The sequence below is a fragment of the Mustela nivalis genome (genome assembly GCF_964662115.1).
Source record: "Mustela nivalis genome assembly, chromosome: 8".
Taxonomy (NCBI): domain Eukaryota; kingdom Metazoa; phylum Chordata; class Mammalia; order Carnivora; family Mustelidae; genus Mustela; species Mustela nivalis.
The window spans coordinates 115,659,132-115,681,390 of record NC_139027.1 but is presented as its reverse complement, the minus strand read 5'-3'; the positions used below and the strand labels follow the sequence as shown (position 1 = coordinate 115,681,390).

The following is a 22,259-nucleotide window of genomic DNA, read 5'->3' as shown; positions in this document are numbered from 1 at the left end:
TGGAACCAAATTTGGTGGGTAAGTGAGCTGGATGAATACCACTTTGGACTGCTGATGTAGTTGTCTTGCCTGAGTCCCTCATACTTTCTGAGGAATTCGACAGAGAAATCCCCATGTGCTCTGAGCAAGATCAAGAGCCCTGGAACAAGTAAGAGACATGTATTCTACACTGGAGTCTCCCAAGAACAGAACTCAAGGACTTCACTGCACTCAGTCTGACTGGCCTGACACATAGCAAATACATTCTTAGAAAGTGCTTGTCCCCATCAGTGCCTGTGACTTAAGAGTATATGCCCTTAAAGGCCCCTCTCAGCATCCTGCATGCTTCCTCACAGCAGTACTCAGCAATTCACACTACAGATGTCTTCAACAAGACAAGCAACGTTCTCTCTCAAGGCCTCTTATCCAATCACAGGCTGGAAGCTTACGCTTCAAACCTCTGACTGCTACACAGAACTGCGCATATTGATGACTCTCTACAAATGGAATGCAATTTCTCATATTTTGGCATCTTTGGCATCTCTGTCCTTCAAATTCATGTTGGCTTTCTTTCCTAATCCAACTAGGAGTTATCATTACTTCTTTATAATTCTTATAATATTGCATCAAATCTTTTGTTATGGCACTTCTTACCTCAATCATGATTAACTGGACACATGTCACTAGTGTTGCATTTGGAAAACTACTTAACTTTTCTGAGCATCAGCTCCTCATGGTAAAACATGGTAGTGATGCCTACCTTAAAGGGGTATATTGAGGATTAAGAGGGGTAAGTATCACAGTGCAAGACAAATAGCCCCAAATAAGTGTTGGCTCTTTGCTTTTCCTCTCTACATATAATCCTCCTTACTAAACTGTAGTTTTGTTTTGTTTTGTTTTTTTTAATTGTAGTATTTTTGAAGAATGCCTGGCACGGGACTCTTAAACAGAGAAGACAAGTTCATTAAAATATATATACAATGTATATACAGGTTATTGACCAGCTCTTCAACAGAAATGACCGTGATTGTAAGTCTCACATAGTATGATATCCTCCATTACGTAGTGCACCAACCAATTACCTGATTTATATAAAATTCTAGTAAATACTACTCCAATCTGCCCCCAAAACATAGGCCCCACAATTCCTACATGCATATCTATAAAACTGTAGCTACCACATGAGCATAGATCTGGGATGACTAGTTCTTTGGGGCCCCCTCAATTATCAGAATGGTCCCTGGCACACAGCAGACCCAACAGATACTCACTGAATGAAATCCACTAGAATAAAGACACCAGACCAATCTCACAAAGACCCACCCCGAATCCAAACTGAGCCCACCCTTAAATTAAAGAAGCCACACAAACCCCCACCTCACAGAATGGAAAAAGACATCCTACTGTGCTCCTACCTGTTTTTGTTTCTGTTTTAACCATGGTCTGGAAGCAATGATGTAAATTTTATTTTTGCTAAGGTAGACACTTTACAAAAAAACCCCCAAAAACTGAATTAAGTTTTAGAGTCTCAAAAAATCTTTTCCTGTTATAAAAGGAATATAAAGCCCACAGCTAACACCATACTTAATGGTTAAAAACTAGATGCTTTCCTTTTCAGATGAGGCACAAGACAGTATGTCTGCTCTTGCTACTTCTACTCATTATATTGGAGGTTCTAGTCAGGGGAATGAGGCCAAAAAACAAATAAAAGGCATCCAGATTGGAAAGAAAAAAGTAACACTATCTCTGTGTACTCATGACACGCTTTTGTATATAGAATATCCTAAACAGTACACACAAAACACTAACAGAACTAATATGTTCAGCCAAGAACATACGATATAAAATCAATATACAAAAATCAATTGCATGTCCATACACTAGCAATGAACGATCCAAAAATGGTATTTAGAAAACAATTCCATTTACAATAACATCACGAAGAACAAAATAGTTAGGAATAAATTAAACAAAGGAACCATAAGACTTGTACACTGAAAACTATAAAACATTGCTGAAAGAAATTTAAGACCTAAATAAATGGAAAGATGGATTGTAAGACAGTATTTTTAAGACGGCAATACTTCTCAGATCTATAAATTCACTGCAATCCCTACCAAAATCTCAGTTGTCTTTTCTTGCAAATTCACAAGCTGATCCTTAAATTTACATGGAAATGCAAGGAACTCAGAACAGTCAAAACGATCTTGAAAAAGAACAAAGTTGAAGGACTCTCACTTCTCAATTTCACAACTTACCACAAAGCTACAATAATCAGAACAACATGGTACTGGCATAAAGACAGACATGTCTATCAGTGGAATATAACTGAGAGCCCAGAAAAATAAGCCTTCACATTTATAGTCAGTTGGTTTTTGACAAGAGTGCCAAGACAATTCAACGGAAAAGTCTTTTCAAGAAATGGTGCTGGGACAGCTGGATATCGTCAACATGTTGAAATAATGAAGCTGAACCCCTACTTCATGCTGCATGTAAAAATTATTTCAAGATGGAAGATAGGTCGAAATCCAAGAGTTAAAACTATAAAACGCTTAGAAGAAAACACTGGGATAAATCTTTGTGACCTTGGATTCAGCAATGCTTTCTTAGATATAACACCATAAGCACAAGCAATGAAAGAAAAAATAAACTGGACTTCATTAAAATAGAAAACTTTTGTGATCTAGAGGATACCATCTAGAAAGTAAAAAGATAATCCATGGGAGAGAATTTTTGCAAATCAAATTACCTTATGAAGGACTTCGATTCAGAATATATGAAGCACTCTTGTAACTCAAAAAGAAACAACCCAAAGTGCATGGCTGGTTCAGTTGTTACATGCTGTTCAGAGCATGTAACAATTGATCTTGGGGTCATGAGTTCAAGCCCCATGTTGGGTATAGAGATTACTTAAAAAAAAAAAAAAAAAAAAAAGACAGCCCGATTTGAAAATGGGCAAATGATTTAATAGACTTTTCTACCATAAAAAAAAAAGTAGCCAATAAGCAATGAAAAGATGCTAAGTATCATTAGTATTAGGGAAATGCAAAGTAAAACCATAAGGAGCTACCACTCTACACAATACAGACAGAAAACAACAAGTATTGGTGAGGATGTGGAGAAACTGGAACCCTCATACACTGTGGTGGGAAAGTAAATGCTGTAGTGGGTTTAGATAACAGTTCCTAAAGGTTCAATGTACAATTACCATTATGACCCAGCAATTCTACTCCTAGGTAAATATCCAAGAGAATAAAAACATGACCACATGAAATCTCTCTTTTTTAAAGATTTTATTTATTTATTTGACAGAGAGAGATCATAAGTAGGCAGAGAGGCAGGGAGAGAGAGAGGAAAGGAAGCAGGCTTCCTGCCAAGCAGAGAGCCCTGGGATCATAACCTGAGCCGAAAGTAGAGGCTTTAACCCACTGAGCCACCCAGGCGCCCTGACCACATGAAATCTTGTACACAAATGCTTCTAGCAGCATTATTTGTAGTAGCCCCAAAATGAATAAATAAGATGTGGTATATTCATACAATGGAATATTATTTGGCTATTAAAAGGAATGAAGTTACTCACACATGCTAAAACATGGACCTTGAGGGGCACCTGGTTGGCTCAGTGGGTTAAGCATCTGCCTTCTGCTCAGGTCATGATCCCAGGGTCCTGGGATCGAGCCCTGCATCAGGCTCTCTGCTCAGCAGGGAGTCTGGTTCCTCCCCTCTCTCTGCCTGTCTTTCTGCCTACTTGTGATCTCTGTCAAATAAATAAATAAAATCTTAAAAAAAAAAAAAAACCATGAACCGTGAAAACATTTTGCTAAGTAAAAGAAGCCAGATACAAAGGGCTGCATGTTACATGATTACATTTATATGAAATGTCCGGAATAAGCAAATCCACAGAAAGTAGACTCACAGTTGCCAGGGGTAGGGTGGAGAAAGAAATGGGGACTGACTAAATGGTATATGTTTTCTTTGTTTTTCAGACAGAGAGAGCATGAGTGGAGATGGGGGAGGCACAGAGGGAGAGAGAGAGAATCTTAAGCAGGCTCCACACTCAGCATGGAGATGGATGTGGGGCAAGTTGTGGGGCTTGAGCTCATGACCCTGAGATCAAGAGCTGGCTGCTTAACCAACTGAGCCCCTGAACTGTATAGTTCACAAGAGTAAATTTTATGATATGTGAATTATACTTCAATAAAATTGTTTATATATATATATATATATATATATATATATATATATATTTTTTTTTTTTTTTTTTTTTTTTTAAACAAGCAGCACACATGCATACTACAAAAATCTCAAATGGTTTCCTCACTATCCAGAACTTGTCTCCAAGGAAGTGGCCATCTCCCAGAAGGAACCACTATTAGCAGTCTGGTATGTGTCCTCTTAGTTTCTATACAGATACAAATAAACATTTTAAAAATACATACTGTTTTGGCAATTTACTTTTCTCACCTCACAAAATATTGTGGATGTTATGTGTTAGTACATAGACATCTACTTCATTTTTAAAAAAATGCTTGCATAGTATTCCATTATATGACTATCTCCAAATTTAACCAGTCTAAGTCTTACTAATGAACATTTGGATTATTTCCAGTTCAATATAATAAACAGTTGTTTTTTTTGTTTTTTTTTGTTTTTAGATTTTACTTATTTATTTATTTAAGAGAGAGGTAAAGGGAGGAGCAGAGGGAGAGGGACCAGCAGACTCCATGCTGAGTGTGAAGTCTGATGCGTTCGATCTCACAACCCTGGAGATCATGACCTAAGCCAAAATCAAAAGTTGCACACTTAACCAACTGAGATACCCAGGCATGCCTAAACAGTGTTTTTTTTTTTTAAATAAAGATTAAAAAAAAATTTTTTATAAGACTATTTATTTGACAGACAGAGATCACAAGTAGGCAGAGAGGCAGGCAGCGGTGTGGGGTGGGCCAGAGTCCCCACTGAGCAGAGGCTTGATCCCAGAACCCTGTGATCATGACCTGAGCCGAGGGCAAGGGCTTATTAACCCACTGAGCCACCCAGGTGCCCCAATATTTTAATTTTTTTAAGTAACCTTTATACCCAATGTGGGCTTGAACTCGCAACCCCAAGATCAGGAGTCACATGCTCTACTAAGCCAGCCAGGTGCCCTGGTATTATAAATGGTGTTGTTTTGAACATTGCATAGCATATCTGTCATATTTCAGCCTGTTCAGGACTTCTAAACAACTTTCCTAGGCTTGAACTTAGGAAGTCCATCTCTTTTGTAAATAGCACAAAACTACTTTTCCAGTCTTTCTTGCAGTCTGGTGCATGCATGCGACCTATGTTCTACCAACCAGATTACTGTAAGACTCCCACTGGCAGTGAGCAAGGTGAGTGAGAGGATGTATGGTAAGCAGACCCCATTTTCTGGGGAAGGAAGCCCTGAGAGGATTGAGCATTGCTCCTGGCTGCCTAGCCAATACAGCCTGGCCACCCCGGAGACCTGGCAAGCTATAATGTCCTTATAGTAAATCCCTTTCCATAAAAACATACCAGAATAGACTCTACTGTTTAGAATGAAGAATTCTGTCTGAAACAAACTCCCCTACACATATATATCTTTTGAACATTTGTACAAATACAACTCTACAAAATTCTAGCAATGGAAGGAATGGCCAAATTTGTTCTTAAATACATTATATCACTTTATATTTCTATCAATACTATACGAATGTACCAATTTCCCTACACTGTTGCTATGTAATAAACCAGCCCAAAACTAAATTGGCTTGAAATAACAATGATGTATTTATTCCTCATAATTCTGTGGATTAGATGGGCAGTTGTTTTGGCTTGGGGTAGCTCAGCTGGGGAGATGGATGGCTAGGCCCATCTCTCCACGTGATCTCTCACCCTCTATCAACCTAGCCCAGGCTTCTTCATATGGTGGTCTCAGCTCTCAGAGGCAAGAGAGTGCAAGCCCCAATGTGTAAATTCTTTAAAAGCCTCTGCTTATTACTTGGTTCTTGATGTCCCAATGAGCAAAGCAAGTCACGTGCCCAAACCCAAATTCAAAGTGTAAGTAGATTCAACTCTTCAACTGTTGATGGAAAGGGCTGTGGCCATATTTTAAATTTTCCACAGCTGGCCATGTAAAAAATTTTGCTTTTTTAAAAAAATTTATGGGCTTTAACACTGGCCATTTAATTTAATTTTTTTTAACGGAATGGGTTTAACTTTATTTAATATCTTTCCATCCTTGATCATGGGTGCCACAATTCTCTTACTCTATTTCACGTGGACCTCTTGCACATGGAATATAATAGCCCATAGCCCATGTGCAGGGACTAATCATTAGTTTTCCAACAGAGCATTAGTAAAACCCCTATAGTAAATTACTTTCTGGAAGGAGTTCAAAGGTAAATTTGGAAATACCTCAATGATTTCTAAAAAGTGAATAAATCAGTAACTCTGAGTTACTGACTTAATACTTTTGATCTCTCAGTATGAAAAAAAATGAAGAAATTAGTATACTCATAGTTCTAACACCCATGATTTTGTTACTTATATTTTTATAATCCACAGCCCTAATTCATACAACATAGCCTTATTTCTATACTTAAATAGATTATATGCTCATCTTCAGTACTTTTATATACTTCTCACTTATTTATTTAAATTCTCTTAAGGACTTTCAATTCGTCAAATGTTGGCACACCCATTATTCAACGATATTTCATAAGCATTAAACAGAAATGGTTTCTGCACCCACAAAATCTAAGTCTGTATTCTACACTCCCTCTCTTTCCTCTAATGATCTTCATTTCTTTGTCTATTTTTCTTTTTCAAAGGCTTTTATTTATTTATTTATTTGAGAGAGAGAGAGAGAGAGAGATCATAAGTAGGCAGAGCAGCAGGCAGAGAGACAGGAGAAGCAGGCTCCCTGCTGAGCAGAAAGCCCAATGCGGAGCTCCATCCCAGGACCCTGAGATCATGACCTAAGCTGAAGGCAGATGCTTAACCCATTGAGCCACCCAGGCGCCCCTATTTTTCTCTTCATTTTGTTATTTTCTCAAGCTTGAGGTTCTCTGACAGACTTAAATTTTTACAGGGTCTATTCTACTTCTCAGTACTTTGATTGAGATTTTCAATGGTATAATGGTTTTATTATTGTCTGTTTTCTTTCTAGGGCTCTAGCAGTTCATTTTCCATCTGCTTCTGCTAGCTAAACTCTTTAGTCCCCCTGATCTTTTCTATTTAACAGCTTTATTGAGGTATAACTTACATATATCATAAAATTCACTCATTTTTAAGTGTATATAGTTCAATGATTTTAAAAATAAATTTACAGAATTGTGCAACTATCACCATAATTCAATTTTAGAATATTACATCATTCCAAGATCCCCCTTCCCCAGACCATTTATTTTCTTTGAACTGTTCCCACCTACCCTGTTAACTCTTCTCCTTAATTTTTTCTTTTTTTTTTTTTTTGTCTAGGCTAATTCTTCTAAAGTATAACCTCCATCTGTTGTTTGCTTATTACTATCTTTTCCAACTCTTTTTAAGTGGTAGTATCTAGTCACACATTATACCTCCTTCTGCTTTAGTTCATCTTTATTTTTTATTATTATTTTTTTAAGATTTTATTTATTTATTTGACAGAAAGAGAGAGAGAGAGTGCACAAGCAGGGGGAGTGGTGGAGGGAGAGCTGGGGAAGCAGGCTCCATACTGAGCAGGGAGCCCGACATGGGGATTGATCCTAGCACTCCAGGATCATGACCAGAGCTGAAGGCAACTGAGCCACCCAGGGGCCCCTGTTTTGTTTTGTTTTGTTTTGTTTTTTTTGAAAGATTTTATTTTTAAGTAATCGCTATACCCAGTATGGGGCTCGAACTCACAACCATGAGATCAAGAGTTGTATGCTCCTCCGACTGAGCCAGCCAGGTGCCCCTTTAGTTCATCTTTAAATAAAAGCTTGAGGAGAAGAAACAGGACTGGTAGGAAGGGTGACATGTAAGAGTCAATGTGGCAATCCAAAGTACGGGGTGATGCTCAGCATTCACTACAATAACCTAACCTCAGACAGAAGGAAAACAGAGCACCTTGGCTTTTTACAGGAAAGCAGAACCTAAGTCACAGCTAAAGAGATGAGAGATAGTAAAGATGTTTCTTGGTATCAGTCGAGGTGGTAAGGGAAGTAACCTCTAATGTAATTTTTAAAAATGATTTTATTTATTTATTTAATTGACAGAGTGACAGTGAGAAAGGGAACACAAGCAGGGGGAGTGGAAGAGGGAGAAGCAAACCTCCCACCGAGCAGGGAGCCCGATGTGAGACTCGATCCTAGGACCCAGGGATCATGACTGATCAAGGACTGAGGCACCAAGGCGCCCCTCTAATGTAATTTATATGAGAAATCTAAAGATATCAACTTGGGACTCAAACAGGAAAAGAGCTCTTTCAGATGAAGGTTTAAGGGTGCATCAATCAGTTCCCAGGGGATACCAGTAATATGAACTAGCCAGAAAGACCACATGACTACAGACCCAGGATATACTCCACTGGGCTACTAGACAAATAGCTCTGTGAAGGGACAAGGTAGTGCTGAACCTGTCCCTAGTAAGGAGTGCTCTGAGGATGAAACAGATACTTCTAGATACCACTGGGGCAGTGTAAACTGTGAAACCCACTCAGAAAGCAATTTTAAAATGTGAATAAAGAGTTATAAAACTGATCATTGAATTAACTATCTCTTTGAAGAAAATTTTCTAAGGAAATTACCTGAAATTAAAGAAATTTATATGGGTAAAGATGTTCTCACAGCATTATTTGTAACAGTGAAAAGTTGGAGGCAACCTATGTGACTAAAAGCAGGGAAACCGCTAAGATAAGCATGTCCATCCACACACAAAATGACTATATAATTAATCAAAATGCAATTACCACTGTGATATTGGAACATAAATACATTAACTTATATAATATGTAATTACATAATTTGTTATATGTTAATCTAAGAAGAAGAATATAAAATTGTATGTATTCCATAACTGTAAAAAGACACAGATAAAAAAACAAGGAATTCACAAAAATGATAATAGTTATATTGAATTAGTGAGATTATGGGTAAATTATTACCGAATTTTCTTTCTTTCCTTTTTAATTTCTTTTTCTTTTTTTTTTTTTTTTAGAGAGAGAGAGCACATGCATGTGGGTGTGGTGAGGAACTGAGGGAGAGAATCTTTTAAGCAGACTCCTCACTGAATGCAGAGCCCAAGCAGGGCTGGATCTCATGACCTTATTAAGATCATGACCTGAGCTGAAACCAAGGGGCAGACACTCAACCAACTTTGTCACCCAGGCACCCCAATTATTACCCAATTTTTTTTTTTAATTTTTAAAAAGACATTTATTTATTTATTTAAATATTTTTTTTATTTGACAGACAGAGATCACAGGTAGGAAGAGAGGCAGGCAGAGAGAGAGAGAAAGGGAAGCAGGCTCTCTGCTGAGCAGAGAGCCCAATGCAGGGCTCGATCCCAGGACCCTGGGATCATGACCTGAGCTGAAGGCAGAGGCTTTAACCCACTGAGCCACCCAGGTGCCCCTATTATCCAATTTTCATTGATGCTATTATATTACTTCCAAAGTTTAAAAAAAACAAAGTTCACCTATTAGTAGTGAGTATGAATGTCATTAACCGAGGTAAGACAGCTTTAAGATTGCTTAATCATAGGGGTTCCTGGGTGGCTCAGTCAGCTGAGTGGCCAACTCCTGATTTCAACTCAGGTCATGATCTCATGGGTTGTGGGATCAAGGCCTGCATTGGGCTCCCTGCTCAGCGGAGAGTCTGCTAGAGATTCTCTCTCTCCTTCTGCCCCTCCCCCTGCTAAGACACACATACTCTCTCTCTCAGATAAATAAATATGAGGGGGAAAAAAAAGGCTTAACCATAGGAAAAATTATCTATGAGATACTCTAAGTACTCTGGAAAAAAAGCTCTTCCCCTATAGTAAAGAGGAAAAGAAAAGGCTGTCATGGGCCTTCTTTCTTTCTGGGAGAAGCTGTTTCAAGTCCCACTGCCCTAGATGGACAACTTTTCAGTACACAAAGAAAAGTGGTGAGCGGCTCCGGTCTATAGGTGTCTTCTGAGAACCTAGTATTAATCAAGCAACAACTGAGCATTCATTATATATAAGGTAGACTAATGCATTCCAAAAGACAAACGCACATAAAGATGTGTCTCCTTCCGGTGGGTGGAAGAAAATCGCTTTCTGTGCATTTAAAGGCACCACATCCTGTGGGCTGCAGATGATCTGAAGTACATACCTGTGCTCCATGTAGCAGCTCAGGGGATCCACGCACACCGTGATGGCACCAATGGTGAAGGAGGACTTGACCTTTGAGTCTGGATGGGTCTGCAGGGCCTGGACGACATCAATAACATCTGTGTAGCTGGGGAGAAAAGAGAAAGATTAGCTTACTGACTGGGGTCGAAGAACGCTGAGGGGCTGAGTAAGCAAGGGTGGAAGGAAAACCACAAGGAGGAGCCTTCACTGGGTTCCTTGGGGTCACCCCGCTTTATAATTTAGAGCCCCTCCCTGCATTCCACAATGTTTCTGCATTCCCAAACCTCCTAACTATGTAAGAGTGAGTGGAAGAATCTCCCACCACTTCTAGGAGTAAAAGGGAAGGAAGCCTGCAAATGACCCTGGCGCTCTTAAGGGTGGGACTTGGTGTCCTTAAACCTGTTTTCCAATCATGTTAGGAGCTCCTGGGTAGTCTATCTCCTTTAATAGCTTCTTTCTCTCCTTCTGGAGAAATATGGAGAATCAGCTACCCCTGTAGGTCAGCGGACACATGTCAAACCCCACCCACATTCGTATGTCCTGCCTGCAACTCTCTTCAAACTGCAGACTTTCAGAGCCAATAAATATTTTCAGTTAGAACTTAGCATGTTCATGATTCAGTTTCCCATGCCTGCTCCTCCCAAGGCCTTGTTCTTCTCAGCAGAGGGGACTCCATTCTTTTAGCTCCATTCTTTTGTTTGGAGTCATCACTGACTCCATTTTTTCTCAATTTTCAAAATATAACTAGAGTGAGATTGCTGCTCACATTCTCCCACTACTACTGGATCCAAACTGTTATCATCTCTTGCATAGATTACCCCACAGCCTCCTCACGGGCCTCCCTGCTTCTGTCTCTGTCCCTGCCCAACCTGTTTTCAACAGAGAAGCCAGAAAGACTGTGCTAATCCCACCGTGCTAAGCCACTGAGTGAGTGGCTTCCATCCCACTCAGCGTCAAAGGTTGTTTTTTGTTGTTGTTTTTAATTTATTTGACAGAGAGAAAGAGAGAGCACAAGTAGGCAGAGACGCAGGCAGAGAGAGGGGGAAGCAGGCTCCCTGCTAAAGCAGAGAGCCCAATATGGGACCTGATCCTAGGACCCTGAGATCATGACCTGAGCCGAAGGCAGAGGCTTAACCCACTGAGCCACCCAGGCACCCGTGTCAAAGCTTTTAAAGCCCTTACCACAACCCCCCAAACTGTCTGTGATCTGACTCCCACACCACTAGGAGTTTCTTCTCCTCCTATTCCTTCCCTTACCTGAATCTACTCACTGTGACCTCCTGGCTCTTCCCTGAACATGCCAGGCACATCACACTGGCACTCTCTGTCCCCTCTCCTTGATACTCTTTTCCTCAAAATGTCTGCCGGGCTTGCTCCCTTCAGTTCTCTGCTCAAATGGCATCCTGAGAGAGGTATCCTCTGACTTCCTACAGCCTATATGACATAGCAACCCTCGTTCTGCACAACCTTCCCCTGCCCTAATTCTTCCCCATGGCACTGAACATTAGCTACATATACTGTTATTTTCTCATTTGTTTACAGTCTGTCTTTAAGTAGTAACGTAAAGTGGTTGATGAATGGTGTAATCTGTGATGCCTAAGCAGGACAGATGAATGAACTGGATGTTCAGTCTTGGGTAGACTCTTGGCCACTCCAAGGAGCCTCCATTCTTTACCTTGTAGAGAACATTTTCCCAACTGAACTAGCCTATCGCCAAAAGGTCAGTTCCTACGGAGGGAAGGCAAATCTGAAGGCAGCCTTATTGATCATATGGGCCTGCGCCCTTGGGAAACCAGGGATGGTGGCTAGGGGAATAGGTACAGCCTGCCTGAGCCACTTCCCGAGTTCCTACAAATGACTCATCTGCAAAACAGCACTTGGCTTTATCCCAAACTACAATATTCACCAGCCCCATAACGTCTGCCTCTGTCCTGACCAACTAGCAGTGTTTCAATCAAGAACAGGGTGTAACCAATTCTAGAGCTCCCCCATGAGGGCCTGACAGCCAGAGAGCTGTTAGAGTGAGCCCTCTCCTCCTGGTTTCTCCATCTGCCTGGGCATGTGTGTATATTGGCACATAGGGTTCTTTCTCCTGGTTCTGCAATGTCTGGTTAGGCGTGGATGCAGAAGAGTCCCCCACACTGCTGGGCCTTATGCACACCCGAAAGCAGGACTGACTGAAGCTTAGATACTGCCCCAATCTTTTTGTGGTCACGTTTACCAGATTTAACTCTTCTGGGTAAGTCCCCCAGCCTTGCTCCTAAGTATTAGTTTTCTCCCTCTTCTAAAAATAAATTTTAGGGGGCCCCTGGGTGGCTCAGTGGGTTAAAGCCTCTGCCTTCGGCTCAGGTCATGATCCCAGGGTCCTGGGATCGAGCCCCGAAGCTCTGGTGCTTCCTCTGTAGTAAGGGCTGCTTCCCCTCCGTTTGGAGGCTCTGGCCAGGATGATTACCAGGCAAGGGCTGGGGAGGGAGGGAGGGTCCAGCAGCCTCTCCGTCCCAGCAAGCACAGCGAGTGATACCAAGAACCTCTTCTCTTGCCACAGCAGTTCCCGGTTGTGGTGCCCAGATGCATCACTTAGGTACAGTGGTCTCACCAAGGACTTTGGGGCCTATTTTCATTCCAACCTTTTTCTGTTGCATGGAATGCTTTGAAAACCTGGGAATTCCCTAGCCACTGTCTCTAAAGGATAACCTGTGGTATTGAAATCACCAAAATCTATAGGATTGGTAAATCTTTCGGTTCTCTTCTGCCCTGAGAAATGAATCTCTGGACTCATACCAAACATGGAAAATAAAAAGCTTCCAAAATTAATTAATTAATTTATTTATTTATTTATTTATTTTAAGATTTTATTCATTTATTTGACAGACAGAGATCACAAGTAGGTAGAGAGGCAGGCAGAGAGAGAGAAGGAAGCAGGCCCCCTGCAGAGCAGAGAGCCCGATGTGAGGCTCGATCCCAGAACCCTCGGATCATGACCCAAGCCAAAGGCAGGGGCTTTAACCCACTTACCCACCCAGGCACCCCTAGTTCTCTCTTTATTAAAAATAAAAGCAAAACAAAAAAACAAAATAAAACCCCAGTAGGACTTTAACTTACTTTCTTCCTAAACAACAGATACCCTATTCAAGTGTCTTTTGGCCCGTTTTATGTTCACAATTTAAGCCTACAATTGAGCAAGTGTTTTAGATTAATTCAATTTTTATTTTGAGACAGACTTTATTTTTAAATATTTTAAATAATTTAAAGAATGACTTTACAGTATTCTGGAGTATGAAGAAATACAATCCCTTAAATTCCTTAAAGTTAGTATTTTAAAATTCAAATTTCCTCAGTTTTGTGTGTGTGTAAGTTCCAGACAATTCTGTCACAATTCTGTGTAGGTTCCTATATCCACCACCACAGTCAAGACACTGAATAGTTCCAACACCACCAGGATCCCTTGTGCTGCCTCTTTTACAACCATGCCCACCTTCCTCCCGCTTCACACTCCCATCCCTAACTCTGAGCAACCACCACTCACTCTGTCCTCTACTTCTAAAATTTTATCATTTCAAAATATATTGATTTTAAAAACAGCAACTCCCCTGGCTATCAAAGGTCAACACCACTGCCTCACGGCTGTAGTAAAGCCAAATGGAACCAGGCCACTCTAGGAGCAAAAGAAAACCCTGCCTTATACCACCACATTCCCCCAAGAATCCTATAAATGAAGATAAAAGCCACATTTAGAAAATACAATTCTCAATTTGAGAAGCCTCTGGAGTTTCCCTTTACTGGCAACCTCTCAATACTGGGCTCAAAGGTCCAGCCCCAAAGGAGATGGTCATGCAAAAAGGAGGCTGCCAAGAGCTCCCTGCCGAGCCACAAGAGAATGGGCCCTGTTTGTAATAGTGTCTTAGTGAGAGCCATAGCACTCAGCTGATATTTCCACTTGAGTCCTTCAGGAAGTCTGAGGTCCCTAGCATCCCAGGACTATGACTAGGCAAATGCTGGGTAAGAGCACCCGAGTAGGCTAGCTATACATGCTCACTGCCATCCAGAGCAGCTGGGCCAGCTGACACTTTTGCAGACGAGTATTGCCAGAGACAAGGGGTCAATGATGCTCTCTCAAGTGATGGAAGATTGCAATGCTATACAATGACTATACAATTGACACTGACTTCAGGTCCACACCCACGATGACCCTCAACTTTGGCAGGGGCTGATCCATTCCTTTGATCATTAGAAGCAATGGAAAACCAGAAGAAAACAAGTGGTTCTGCGGTGCCTGGGTGGCTCAGTCCATTGAGCATCTGACTTGATTTCAGGGTTGTGAGTTCAAGCCCTGCTTTGTGCTGGTCATGGAGCCCACTTAAAAATACACACACACACACACACACACACACACACACACACACACGTGGTTTCAAGCCTAGACTCTTGCTCTGCGTCTTCCATGACCTTAGCCTATAAGCTGGACAAAAGGTTTGATGGAAGGGAAGCCCAGGGCAAGTGTGAGAATAAGGCCTGAAGGAGAGGAAAGATGGCCTGGTAGGGTACACAGTCCTGCCCACCTCTGGCCTTAGGACCACCCGCCTGGCGTTTCTCTACTTCTTAATATCTACCCAGGAGACTCAATAGGGCTTTGGATCCAGGCCTACTCTTTACTGGAAACAATTAGCCAATTGCACATAGTAATTATTATGAGCACAGAAAATACAGCATAGCATAAAAGCACTTTGTGAGAACTGCTGAAAGCTTCTGTATTATCAGCCATCATGAAGACCACAGTCTGTGTTTTCCTGACCTGGCATGATCTCTTCTGGGTCTGAAGGGTAGTGGGCCTGCACAAGTCACCTCCTTGGAAGGCCTTAGAACACGTCAAGGCAAGCTCCTTGCAGCCAGGGTCCCTGAAGCAGTAGTACTCACTCTGTCAAATCTGTCCTCACCAGGGAGCTCCCTGCCCAGCTGGACTATTTATGCATCCCACTGAGGGTCCCAGGAAACCTTCCTGGACCAGCCATTCTGGGCATGGTGGGGCTCAAGACTGTAGAGTGTGGGGGTTGTCTCTGCAACTCCACATGAGGAAGGACTGAAATATACGACAAAGGAAGAGGCTTAGGGATTGGTATTGTTATAAGAATTATCAGGGAATCTTGCCCAGAAATCTCTTCCCTAATTCTCTACCTTTTGGGGATACCATGATACTGAAACCAAACCTAATTTTTAATTTTATTTAATTTAATGTTTTAGAGAGAGGGAGAGGGTTGAGGGAGAGGGAGAGAGAATCTCAAGCAGGTTCCATGCCCAGTGTGGAGCCTGATGCGGGACTCGATCTCACAAACCCTGAGATGAAATCAAGGGTTGCACGCTTAACTGAATGAACCACCCAGGTGCTCTGACACCAAACTGAAAACTAATGTGTAAGCTAATTGCAGCCATTCTGGGCCACTAGACAGCAACCAGAGGCCTTGTTTAAGGCCTCTCTGGGTAGAGCAGACTCTGCTCACGAACATGTGGAGGTCGTTCTGTGCCCCAGGCTAGCCACATAAAAAACAACAGAAATGGTAAGGTCAACACCATACCCCACTGTTCCCAGAAGACTTCTAGTACTCACCCTTGCAACACCACCAACAGTCGGGTCTTCTTACGGGTGTAGGCTGACTGGCGGGCAGAGCGGTTCTGCTGAGCCTCTAGGACGCTGGAAAGGTATCTTTGGAAGTGGGCAGCATGAAAACACTCAGAACTATCCATGATTTGGCGGTATACCATCCACCTGGAAATGGCAAGCATAATCTCAGTGTGGGGGTTAACTGATAGCCTGGCACCAGAGACTCAGCCTGTGGATCCACGTGTGACCAGTACTCCCACAGACATTTTGCCTGGTAACCCTGCACAGGAGAAAGCAACCCTGGCATCACAGAAGCAGGTGGAGAGCACTGGGTGGGGAGCTCCATGTCCTGAAACCACCATCACTGGAACTTCTGATAGGAAATGCCTTGCCATAAGGAAAAAGGTCAGGTTAGCATATGAGCATCAGTCAGACTTAGGAGTTGAGAAAGACTCCTTCTGAACACGCAGTCATTTCCTGAACGACCATCCAATAAAATGGTTTCAGTCTGGTACTCTTGCAAGGAAGTGAGCAGGGTAAAGAATTCAGACTATTTCCACAAGAAAAGCAATGGATATGAGGGAGGAACTGGCTAGCCATTTGGTACTTAAAAGAGGCCCAATATTTCCCTATCATGTCTCTAAAACTTATCCAACCCCCCATATCTCCCTGAACTCCCAAACTTCTAGGCAAGTTTCACCTTCTCCATTGCTTTACGGCCTCCTGCGGGATGCCTTACTTTGATGTACTGACTAGATACTAACTGTCTGTTCAGTTAGCCAGGGTTCTTTAGTAATCTGTTGGCCACAGAATGTGATGGATGAACGATTTCCCCAGTTTCCCCTAAGCCGACATGTCCCAGCTGTACTGGAACTGATGCAGTCCCCTGGTGGTCAGGGTTGGATCACACCCACCAGCTCCCAAGTTCTAACTCCCCTGGGTCCTGAATGGCCCTGCTGAACAGGGCATACTTCCAGGCCTTTGCCTGTGCTGGTTCTGCTGCTACACTACTCGTCCCAAGATTTCCAAAGGTTCACTCCTCATTTTCTCAGGCCTCTGCTCAAATGTCCCCTTCTCAGTGAGGTCTTCCTTGAGCACCCAATTTAAAGCTGTACTCCCTCCCCCAACTTAGCACTCTTCTACACCCTTCTCTACTTTGTTTTCTCCATAGCACTTTTCATAGCTAATATACTACCTTCCTTAACTGCTTAATCGTATTTCCAAACTAGAATGTAAGCTCCACAAGGGCAGAGACTTTCTAGCTCATTTCGAGTTGTTCATTTGTTTTTGTTCTAGAACTAGTTGTTCTAGTTCATTCACTTTCTAGTTGTTCATTTGTCACCCACACTTGGAACAGTGCCTGGCATATAGGAAGTGCTCAGTACAAACGTGTTAAATGGATGGATTATTACTGTGCTGATACCAATCACACCAAAGGCCAATACACGTTGAAGGTTTCCCAGTGCCTAGGGGGCCCAGGCACAGAATCCCTTTCCCCAAAGCAAAGGCAGCAGCTATACTAACCTGCCATATTCCTTATGCAGAGTGACCAGAAAAGCACAGAGCTCGCTAGCATGACAGCCTGGGAGGCCAGTTACAATGCTGACAATTACCTATATGAAAGAAAAGTCACATGAGTTCATCATTCAGCTGGGAGAGTGTGTTGTGTAAAAGGTTACGAGAACTGGGGTGCCTGGGTGGCTCAGTGGGTTAAGCCTCTGCCTTCTGCTCAGGTCATGATCTCAGGGTCCTGGGATCAAGCCCCACATCAGGCTCTTTGCTCAGCAGGGAGCCTGCTTCTCCCTCTCTCTCTGCCTACTTGTCATCTCTCTCTCTGTCGAATAAATAAAATCCTAAAAAAAAAAAAAAAAAAGGTTATGGGAACTGATTTCTGGAGCCAGGTTCTTTAGGTCTGAACCTCAGCACCAGCACTCATCTAGCTATGTGACCTTGGGCTCATAACAGAACCTATCTTGCAGAGTGGGTATGATGATTAACTGAGTTAATTTATATGAGTGTTAATATTTAAGTGCTTAGAACAGTCTGTGGCACATAGCAAATACCATATAAAATGTGGTGTTACTAATACAATTTTCATGGAGCAGGTTTGACTAGATCAGTTAAAATACAACAGAAAACACTGGGCAGAAAGGAAGTCTCAGACAAAATGTCACAGGCTAAACTGGTGTGGTAAGTAAGTAAGCTCAGTGAAGGAGAGGAGTGGCATGGGGTATTTCCGCCTGGCTGCCCAATCTGTCCAAGCTGCATGGACTGAGCTAAGGAAACAAACGGGGTGTAGGAAGCATTCCTGAGTCTTGACCAGAAGAGGAGCTGGACTGCCCTAGCCTTAGCATACAATCAAATGAAAACAGGGCCCTCCGCACGTATGAATTCCAAAACAACTTGAAGAAAGCCCCTGACAGAGCAGGAGTAAGCAGGGGAGGAAAGGAACCAGGTAATCGCTGAATGGTTATTGATTTAAATGACATAGCGAGTGTTTTCTGTCATAACATACAAGACTCACCGGAACGGGCCTGGTCACAGATAACTCAGACTAAAGCTCAGCTTGGTGGCACTCATTACTTGAGCCGGTCACATCAACAGAGAGAGGGAGCCCTCTTCTCTTCTGGGAACCAGGAGTTCTTCCTCTCCTCTGTCCAGACCCCTACTCTGTATCCCTTTCTGCTCCTGCAGGCAGTACTTCATGCAACTTTTTCATTATCCTCCTCCTCCTCTCCTTGGTTCCTATTCCTCAGCGCCCAGGCTCCTGCCTCTCAAATCACAGCACACGTGCTCATAGACAGATACCTCCTTACTTTAAGGCCAGTCCTATAGCACCCTTTTAATAAGATACAGCAGGCAGTCATTTTCATTTTTAAACTCTTGCCTAAGGGAAAATCAAGGCTCCTAATTGCTTGGTGCTCTTATTATCTTTTGCAACTGAGCATCTTCTAGGTTTGCATATAAATAATGCCCTCTCTGAGCATATTATGACATCTGGTTCTGAAGAAATGGTGGGAGGTATCAAGAAGAGGGGCATGTGAGATGGGAGCGGATTAAAATCTACTCTTGGGAAGACGATGTTTATAAAGTATCACCTTACCCTGGTAATGCCAGCAAGGCCCAAGTAACAAGTCCCTTCCTCTTATGAAGCTCAGTGTGTCACCAGCTGCCAGGTAAGTCCTTATTACAAACAGAAAGAGCTGATGGCACAGAGCACACTGAGCAAGAATTTGAAAGACACAGAGAAGCCAGGGGAGGCACAGCAAGGGGCGAGAGCTTTATGGCTGCTCCGGGCTTGGCTGGGGTCACTGTAGATGCCTATACACTCTCACGGTGCAGAGCAGGTTTCATGTGTATTATACTATCGGCATCCTAGGAGGTGGAGAGTCTTAGGAAGGGACTCTGCTTGAGCTCTTTTCGTTAACTGACAGAAGATTGAAGGGCAGCCTATTGGAATTATCTTCCTGTGACTTCCCAGCATACTTGCTGAGTTGCTGTACCTTGTCATTTTCTACTCGGTGAATGGGGTTGATTTCGGCTTGCTGCAGCAGGACAGGGAGATGGGTCCTCATCACAGGTTCCCGACTAATGCTGCTGATGGCGAAATGCTGAAGAAACCTAGAAAAATAAAGACAATGTTATTATGCTACATCACTAGCCTTGTCTAAATCTGCTCCTTCACATAGGAAACTTTAATTGCTAAAAAAGAAACTCAGAGAGATTCACTCTAGAGAATAAAATTGTTTATGGTATCACTACCACCTTATACACTGATCCCTAAGAAGCTACAAAGAAAAAGGAGCTTAGAAAGAACCAACATGGAGGTTCCTGACATTTCAAAAGCCAGAACATTGAACATTTACATACAGCAAACTGGAGCTCACCAGTCTAGCTCTGGAAGTTTGGCTGGAAGGACCTTTAGAGGACTCTGTTTCTCCCCAACAGAATGGCCTAGGACACTGAAGAGCTTCTGGGCACTGGAGTGTCTGGAATATCAAAAGTTCACAGATTAGAACTCCATCTCCCTACAGCACACATACTTTACATAACTTGTTCTGATGCTTTCAAGCCAGAGTCCCGTGACACAGTCAACACTTCCAAAACAAGCATCTCACTGACTTGAACACAATGTGGCATTACTGTGTGAGGACGGGTGTGCCCACAGAGGAAGGTTCACCTGAAACCCTTGGTAATATTATGGGTTTCTGATTCTTGTGGATTTCATCTCTCTTCACTTCTCTTTCCCCAAGGGCACTGGCTACCTGTAAGTGGCAGCGCTGGAATGACTGTGCTGGCCCTTTCGGCAGCCAAGCCCCCTGTGTTACGTAATGTAAGTCGCCCTGCAGAGACAGCAGACACACACAGCTTAGGGAAACAAGCATAAACGCTGAAGGCAGCCACTTACAATCTCTTTTGTTCCACAGATAATCCATCTTCCTGGATCACTTTTAAAGACAGCCCTGAGTTAGCCTGCTGTTGCCAGGGGGAGAAGACCTAAACAAAACAGAATTTGAGCAAAGAACACTTTAAACCCAACAACAGGATATGGAATCCACATGGGGATTTGATGGTTGTTGAAAATCGAGACTGACAGTACAGAGAAAAACCATCATAACAAACAAGTTTGTTTCAAAAATAGAGGCCTGTAGCAATTTTGTTCTGTATTTTTCAAAACTAGAATTTCTTTCTGGGTTCCTCTCCCAGGGATTCTGCTCCTTCAGAGGCCAGGAAGCACGGAAGAAGGCGTCAGGTAACACTGTTCTGGCAGCAGGGTCCTGTTCTTCCTTGAGGACAGGACCAGAAGAAGGAGTGATTCACCCTTGCCTAGAGGCAGAGGGATGGCTGAAGAGAATCGAAAAGGTTCTCTCTCGGGGACACACAAAGGGCATGGGTGGACCAGCAGGCAGTAAGAGGGAGACATGGACTAGCCTGAGATGCCACTCTGCGACCAGACCAGCTCTTCTCTCTTCTGTGTTTGGTCAGTCTCCCCTGAGAGAGGGACACGGTTTCTTCACAGGCTGTGGCAATCACACCTTTCTGAACATTGTCACCAGTCAAGAGGCTGGCCATGTGTTTGACTTTGGTTATTGCCTGGTCTCTAAGTGGGTTGTATAATTCTTGGTAAGCTCCCTCCTCACGCAATCTGTACCGAGTGCCTATAACATGGAGCCTGCCAGGTGGGACTTCACAAGGGAAGGGCCTGTGAACCATGGGAAGGGAGAGACTAAGGTAGAGTAGAGCTCTGATCCTTTAGGTAGGGTCAGATAATTCAATAAAGTAGCTAAAAGAAAAATGAGTTTAATTAGACCTAAAGGGACAAAGAAGATTTGTCTTAGCAGCTAAAAAGCCTTTCGTTCAGTTCCTTTAGGTTCTCCTCTCAATGGCAAAAGCACCACTCCAGGACCCAAGAGGATCAGAAGCAGCCCCCTCCACCAGGCCTCTCTCACCTTGCTGTTAGCCCTGAGATGTGGCCTTACCATCTAAGCTCCTAACGAAAAAAAAAAAAAAAAGTAGTATTTGTTTTGCTGACCAATGATTGGTGTTACCTCTGAGTAAAATGCTTGGTATATCTTTGATTTGGGGAACAGGGCAATCATCAGAAAATTGCTTGATCCATGGAAATGAACTGGGAGATAAGGAAGCAACGAGCTTTTGAAGTCTATCAGAAGGGCAGCAACAACACTCGTGGAGTCCTAAAGAGAACAAGGATGGAGCATCGGTGAAAAAAGCATCTGCATGACACTACCCCTCCCAATACTGTCTGGACACAAATGACAAATTTCCCTGCAATTGTTTTCACATTATGTGGTATACTGGGGTCCAATGATAGATGTGCTTTCCAATACCCAGTTGAGGGAGATAAAGGAAGTATAAGGGTCTTTTCCTCTAAACTGAAAATGTCATCTCAAACTTCTTTCTGGTATCAATCCCTAATCAGATATATGATTTTTTTAAAAAGTTTAATTATTTATTTTGGGGGGGGGAAGTGGGAGAGGGAGATGGAATCTCAAGCCAACTCCCCACCAAGCACAGAGACCAATGTGGGGCTCGATTTCACAACCCTGAGATCAAAACCTTAGCTGATATCAAGAGTTGGATGCCCAAATGACTCACCACCCAGGCGCCCCGATATGCAATTCTTTAAAAAAGTTACCTCTATACTCAACGTGGGGCTTGAACCCGAATTCAGAGTCATAACATCCTAAACCGAGCCAGCTAGGCTAACCATGATTTGTAAATATTTTCTCCCATTTTGTGGGTTGTTTTCACTTTCTTTCTTTTTTTTTTTCACTTTCTTGATACTGTATTTTGATGCACAGAAGTTTTCAATTTTGATGAAGTCCAA

General features: G+C 42.6%; 1 protein-coding gene across 2 annotated transcripts in view; it reads right to left on the bottom strand.

Moving 5' to 3' along the window:
- Positions 1-22,259, bottom strand: part of DNAAF9 (dynein axonemal assembly factor 9) — a 128,559-nt gene that overhangs the window by 24,830 nt on the left and 81,470 nt on the right. For both annotated transcript variants that reach the window (XM_082744534.1, XM_082744535.1), the window contains exons 22-28: positions 21,460-21,606; positions 20,319-20,407; positions 19,798-19,899; positions 19,414-19,531; positions 17,435-17,523; positions 15,917-16,075; positions 10,295-10,420 (exon numbers count right to left, since the gene is read on the bottom strand). In XM_082744534.1, coding sequence (XP_082600660.1) covers positions 10,295-10,420; positions 15,917-16,075; positions 17,435-17,523; positions 19,414-19,531; positions 19,798-19,899; positions 20,319-20,407; positions 21,460-21,606 — 830 coding nt within the window. The remainder of the gene's footprint in view (positions 1-10,294; positions 10,421-15,916; positions 16,076-17,434; positions 17,524-19,413; positions 19,532-19,797; positions 19,900-20,318; positions 20,408-21,459; positions 21,607-22,259) is intronic.